General features: G+C 44.1%; 1 protein-coding gene across 1 annotated transcript; it reads left to right on the forward strand.

Moving 5' to 3' along the window:
• Positions 1-592: 592 nt before the first annotated feature.
• LOC139155956 (sperm-egg fusion protein TMEM95-like) lies at positions 593-6268 on the forward strand. Its single transcript, XM_070731342.1, has 6 exons — positions 593-863; positions 2428-2484; positions 3751-3831; positions 4166-4186; positions 5774-5854; positions 6177-6268. Exons 1-6 carry the CDS (start codon positions 593-595, stop codon positions 6266-6268), a joined length of 603 nt encoding a protein of 200 aa, XP_070587443.1.
• The last annotated feature ends 665 nt before the right edge of the window (positions 6269-6933 follow it).

The raw sequence follows: 6933 nt of genomic DNA on the forward strand, positions 1-6933 counted from the left end.
CTTAAGACCTTCCACCATTCTTGTAGCCCGTCTTTGGACCCCTTCAATTTTATCCATCTCTTTTTGTAGGTGAGGTTTCCAGAACTGGACATAGTATTATTCCAAATGTGATCTCACCAGCGCTCTATATAGCGGGATCACAATCTCCCTCTTCCTGCTTGTTATACCTCTAGCTATGCAGCCAAGCATCCTACTTGCTTTTCCTACCGCCTGACCGCACTGCTCACCCATTTTGAGACTGTCAGATATCACTACCACGTAACACACACAACCAGAGCACAGCCAATCCTCGACTTACAACCGTTTTGTTTAGCGACCCTCCCAAGTGAGTGGCTCTGAAAACTGCGACTTACGGCTGTTTTTCCACGTTTATTGTCTGAGACGGGAGATGGAGCCCTGAGGTGGGGTATGGGGTCAGACTAGACCACCTCCAGGGTCCCTTGTAGCCTGATTCTAAGATTCTTGCCACCCACCCAGCCCCAAACGACACACCAGGCTCTAGAACCCAAAGAAGAAGCCATGGAAACAGGGTTCCGGATAACCCCCAGGGCTCCGCCCACACATTCCTGGCTCTGCCCTCTTGGGACTCCCCATGTGCCCTCCGGCAGCTCCTTGCCTGGGGTCCCCGAGCCCAGGGGGCTCGTCACCGCCCTCCCCCTCCGTCCTCCTCCTCTCCTTCTTCCTCCTCCTCCTCTTCCTCCTGGCCGAGGTGCCTGCAGAGGGCTGCCTCCACTGCGGGCACCAGTTTAAAAACCTCCAGATGCGTTTTGCCCACCTGTGTGCCCGATACCGAGAGCATTTCGGCCAGAAGCGCTGCTCCAAATACCCCTGGGGGGCAAAGGCTGTCCGGGACTTCGCCTTAGGTAGAAAGAAGCCCCCCCCCAGGATTTCAAACTTGGGGAGTGGATGGGGAGGGTGATGGAGAAGGGGGAGGCATCAGTGGTGGGCTGTTGCCCTCATCGGGTGGGAGGGATGGGGGTAGTAGGTTTATGCACCATTTATTGAATACTTTAGGGTTTTTTATAGTCCTTCCTTCTCTGGTACCTTAGTATGATCCTTAATTGCTTTCAAAATAGGAAATAATTAAATAGCATGTTTTTACCCATTTTAATCATTATCTAGAACTGAACTTTTATAGCAGCTCAAGACAATTGAGCTACTTGCCTAATCTGTTATCCTATTGAACCTTGTGGTTTCAGTACAAAGCCTTACAATGTCACTGTGCTCTTCAAAAATAATGCTGCCTATCATTTGTGGCTATTCAAATAACGTGACTTAATAACTGAAAAAGAATCCAAGCACCTATTTGAAAACTTATCTTGGTCGGTAAGGCACTCCCACCTGGTCACATGACCTTTAAGCCACCCACCAGGTCACATGGCTGGCAAGCTACTCCTATCCGGTCACATGACCATCAAGCCACACCTACACAATAAGCCACGCCCACAGTGTGGCAGTAAAAATTTTTGCAGCCCTTCACTGGGAGAAACCCACCCGACACCCATAGGAAGAATGCCCCTCTGCTCCTTGGAGGCAGGTGGGTGGGGTTTAGGTCTCCAATGTGCCCACCACCTCTGGCTTTTTGAACTGGGGTGGGGGTAGGGCAGTGATTGTTGGAACTTCAGATCTAGGTTCGTAAGTCTCCAATTTTGGGGGTTTGTTGTAACATCAATCAATCAATCAATCAATTCACATGAATCCCAGTGACCGGTCAGGTCCCACAGAGTTGGCCTTCTCCAGGTCCCGTCCACTAGACAATGTCGCTTGGCGGGACCTAGGGGAAGAGCCTTCTTTGTGGCGGCCCCGGCCCTTAGGAATCAGCTCCCCCCCCAGAGATCCGCACTGCCCCAAACCCTCCGTAAGTGTGAGAAAGGGGTCATAAGTGTGAGAAAGGGGTCATAGGTGTGAGAAAGGGGTCATAAGTGTGAGAAAGGGGTCATAAGTGTGAGAAAGGGGTCATAGGTGTGAGAAAGGGGTCATAGGTGTGAGAAAGGGGTCATAAGTGTGAGAAAGGGGTCATGTGTGAGAAAAAGGTCATGAGTGTGAGAAAGGGGTCATAAGTGTGAGAAGGGGGTCATAAGTGTGGGAAAGGTGATAAGTGTGAGAAAGGGGTCATAAGTGTGAGAAGGGGGTCATAAGTGTGGGAAAGGTGATAAGTGTGAGAAAGGGGTCGTAAGTGTGGGAAAGGGTGTGTGAAACTGTTGCACTTCTGCTGGAGGTTTTTTTTTGCTGGACGCCAGGTCTCATAACAACGGCTCTGCAAGGTAGGATGGGTCAAACAGCACAGAATTGGCCCTGTGCTGGTTCTAGGGCTGCAGGATCCAATCAGGTTGGGCCTCCGACTTTTGCCCTGATAGGCAGATTTCCCACAGGTCCAGCCTGGGCTGGCAACAAAGACCCCTCCCCTCTCTGTTTTCTCGGCCCCAGACGAAGACGCCCTGGACCTGCTTCTGGAGAAAACGCATCGGGTGCTCAGAGTGATTGGTAAGGGGACCCCTGAGACCCTGGGGGGCTTCGGTCTGGGTTCAAGGGCCTGGCTCGCCCTCCAATTCTTTGCCCCAGGCAGCTTCTGAGCATGGCCGGGGATGCTGGGACTTGTAATCCACAGCTCCAGAAGACTCACCCTGCATCTCTCTCTCTCTCTCTCTTTCTCTATCTATCCATCCATCCACCTATCATCTATCATCTATCTATCTATCTACATCTAGTCTATCTATTATCTACCTACCTACCAACCTATCTATAATCTATTTATCTATCTATTTATCTTTCTATCATCTATCTACCTTTCTATCATCTATCTATCTATCTATCTATCTATCTATCTATCTATCTATCTATCTATCCATCCATGCATCCATGCATCCATCCATCATCTTGATCTATCTATCATCTATCTATCTATCTATCTATCTATCTATCTATCTATCTATCTATCTATCTATCTATCTCATTCATCTATCTATCTATCTATCTATCTATCTTTCTATCATCTGTCTATCTCTTTTTCTATTATCTCTATCTATCTATCTATCTATCTATCTATCTATCTATCTATCTCATTCATCTATCTATCTATCTATCTATCTATCTCATCTATCTATCTATCTATCTATCTATCTATCTATATATCTATATATCTATATATCTATATATCTATCTTTCTATCATCTATCTCTCTCTCTCTTTCTATTATCTCTATCTATCTATCTTTCTATTATCTCTAACAATCTATCTATTTTTTCTATCTATCTATCTATCTATCTATTTATCTTTCTATCATCTATCATCTTTCATCTATCTACTTCTATCATCTATCTATCACTCTTTCTATTATCTATCTCTATCTATCTATCTATCTATCTATCTATCTATCTATCTATCTATCTATCTTTTTCTATCTATCTATCTATCTATCTATCTATCTATCTATCTATTTATCTTTCTATCATCTATCATCTTTCATCTATCTACCTTTCTATCATCTATCTATCACTCTTTCTATTATCTATCTCTATCTATCTGTCTGTCTGTCCGTCCGTCCATCCGTCCGTCCGTCCATCCTCTTCTCTATTTATCCATCCACCCATCCATCTATCATCTTCTTTATCTCTCTCTCTCTCTCTCTCTCTCTCTCTCTCTCTCATCTACCTACCTCCCTATTTACTATTATTGTTATTTATTTGAGTTGGACGGGACCTTCTAGGTCATCTAGTCCAACCCCCTGCCTAAGAAATATTATTTCTTTAGAAATAAAGCAAAGTTTGGAGGATCTCCCCAGGTTTTGGAACTGGCTGCACGAGGTGAAGATCCCAAGCGAGACCCAAGAAGGTGGGAGAATCTGCACTCGGCTCCTCAGGAGGGTGGGGGGCAGGGGTTGGCTTTGTGGGAGGTTCAGTCCTGCCTGCCAGCCTCCATAAGATTGGGTCGTTTCGCACTCGGCACCAAGGGGTACGTTCCGAGAGAAGCCTACCAATCTTTTTTTAAACAAAATAAATGTGTATCACCAGCACATCCGAATTCCCGAAGTGTTCCTTTGCCTATAAAATTTTGCAAATCGCACAAGGGCCTAGTCCTCAATGATTCTCAGACAAAGCTTTGCTCTGAATTTACCATTATCTGGGGGATATCTCTTTGATGTGATTTTTCTTCTCTTTCTCTCTAGCTCTGTGTCCACCTACTTGTCGTAAGTTTTCCTTCTAAAACTTTTGGACGGATAATTATTTTAATGACCAGTGATTGATCTTTAAAAGGCCATTTTTTATTTTAATTACATTGGAGTTTCTCTTCCGCATGTTTAAATTCCGGTAAGCTGCCGTGAGTATTGGGGACAGAAAGATGTATAATTAAGCACACAAATAAATAAAAATCTAACGGTAACAATAACAATAATAGTAATAAAAATAATAATAATCCAATAATAAAAATAAGATTATCAACAACAATAATAATATACTTGGTTGATACCCGCATCAACCATAAGTGCTTCAGTTGACTGGATGTCATGTTTAATGAATAAAAATTAATAATAATACTGTAATAATAATAATAATAGTAATAATAATAATAGTAATAAAAATAATAATAATCCAATAATAAAAATAAGATTATCAACAACAATAATAATATACTTGGTTGATACCCGCATCAACCATAAGTGCTTCAGTTGACTGGATGTCATGTTTAATGAATAAAAATTAATAATAATACTGTAATAATAATAATAATAATAGCAATAATAATAGTAGTAGTAGAATAACAACCTGTATCAACCATCGGTGCCTGTCAATGATATTTCTGATAGATTTTTAAATGTTCAGTTGACTGAATTTTATGTTTAATGATAAAAGAGATAACAACAATGTAATGTAATGTAATTTAATTTATAGGCTGCCCAATTCCTTCCAGACTAATAACAGTAACAATAATGATAACGCTAAAAATGACAATGACAATAACAACATCAACAACGAATCTACGGAGAGGGGCGGCATACAAATCAAATAAATGAATGAATGAATGAATGAATGAATGAACGAACGAACGAACGAACAAACAAACAAACAAACAAACAACTAAGAATGGAAGACGCTCACGTCCTTGACTTATAACCACAATCAAAATTTCCCAAAATTCCCATTGCAAAGCAACCCAGTTTTTGAAATTTTCCCCATTTCAAAATCTTTTTTTGCCACCGTTGTTAAACGAATCCCTGCAGTTGCTCAGTTCTTCACTCGGTCGTTAAGTGAATATGGCTCCCCCATTGACTTTGCTGGTCAGAAGGGGAATCCCGTGACCCCCGCCAGGACAGTGCGACTGTTGTAAAATGTGGGTCATTTGCTGAGCGGCTGAATTTTAGTTGTGCGACCGCGGGGAAGTCCGTGACATGGTCGCTAAACGGACGGCCGTAAGTCGAGTATTGTATGACCTGGGAAAACAAATATTGCTACAGCTCAGGCGGAAAAGAAGAAGGGAGAAGCCAGAAGGATTTATTTTTTTATCACGCCGAGGCTTTTGAAATTGATTTGGAAGGTCAGAAGAGGTCAAAACGGCCCTCACGGTCGTGCTAAACCGCATCTATTTTTTACGTACGGCTGCCATTTTGATTTTTTTGCCCTGCTGGGATTCAAATCGGGTGGGTCTCCAAACATGGCCACTTTTCCAGACCTAGTAGACTTCAATTCCCAGAATCCCACAGCCTGCCACTCAATGGAAATGTTGCTCGTAAATCCAGGACAATCTATAATCCAGTTTTTTGGGTTCCTTCCTCCAGATGTGGTGGCCTCAGTCTTTAATTGTTCTACCTGTCGCCGGACGGAGGTTCCCTGTCGGGATATGAGGACCTGCTATCCAGGTGAGTGGGTGGCCCTGCCTCCTTTCTCTCCTGTCCCCCGGGGGGGGAGCAGGACCCTCCCTCCCTCCCTGGCCAACCCTCCCCACTTTTCCCACTCCCCCCCCCAATTTCCTTCCCTCCTTTGGCTTCTTTTTAAGGGGCTATTCTTCCCCTTCCCTCTCTGCTGTTTTAATACATACATCTTGTGGCAGGGAGTTCCACCGGTGAACGGTGGCTCGGCCGCGCAAATACTAAGAGAAGGGTGGATTCCCTCTTTCTGGGACCACTGCCCTCAATTCCTTCCCCTCCCAACTCCTCCATCTGCTTCTCCCCCACCCCACAGAATACAAGGGGCTCCCAAAGGTCATCCAGACGTTGCTCTACATTTCCGGCTCCTGCTTCTTTCTTGGATTGGTCTCCTGTGCAGTGGAGTGAGTGGATGTCCCAAGAGAGGGGTTGGGGGGTCAGATAGCCTCAGGAGGGGGGGAGGCAGGAGGGGTCTGAATGGGGAAGAGGATTTTCCATGGCGCCATGGGCAGAAAACCCTTTTTGGATAAACGCCTAAACTTTGTCTCGATCCCCATACGGTGGGTCAAACTTTGTAGAATCCTAGCTTGGCCAAAACAATGGGTCAGCCTTTTTCAAAAGTGGACACTTGGAGATGGAGGGACTTCAGTTTCCACAATACCCCAGCCGGCATGCTGGAAGTTGAAGTCCACTCATTTTCAACCAGTCAAGTTTGAAAAAAAAAATTGGCCTAGCTCAAACTATGTTGGCTAGCTTGCGTTTCAGTGGGTTGTGTGAATACAGTGTTCCCTCGCTTTTCGCGGGGGATGCGTTCCGAGACCGCCCGCGAAAGTCGAATTTCCGCGAAGTAGAGATGCGGAAGTAAATACACTATTTTTGGCTATGAACAGTATCCCAAGCCTTCCCTTAACACTTTAAACCCCTAAATTACAATTTCCCATTCCCTTAGCAACCATTTAGATTATTACTCACCATGTTTATTTATTAAAGTTTATTAAAAGAAATTTTTATTAAAAGCAGACAAAAGTTTGGCGATGACATATGACGTCATCGGGTGGGAAAAACCGTGGTAT

The sequence above is a fragment of the Erythrolamprus reginae genome, unplaced genomic scaffold (assembly GCF_031021105.1).
Source record: "Erythrolamprus reginae isolate rEryReg1 unplaced genomic scaffold, rEryReg1.hap1 scaffold_159, whole genome shotgun sequence".
Lineage (NCBI taxonomy): Eukaryota > Metazoa > Chordata > Lepidosauria > Squamata > Dipsadidae > Erythrolamprus > Erythrolamprus reginae.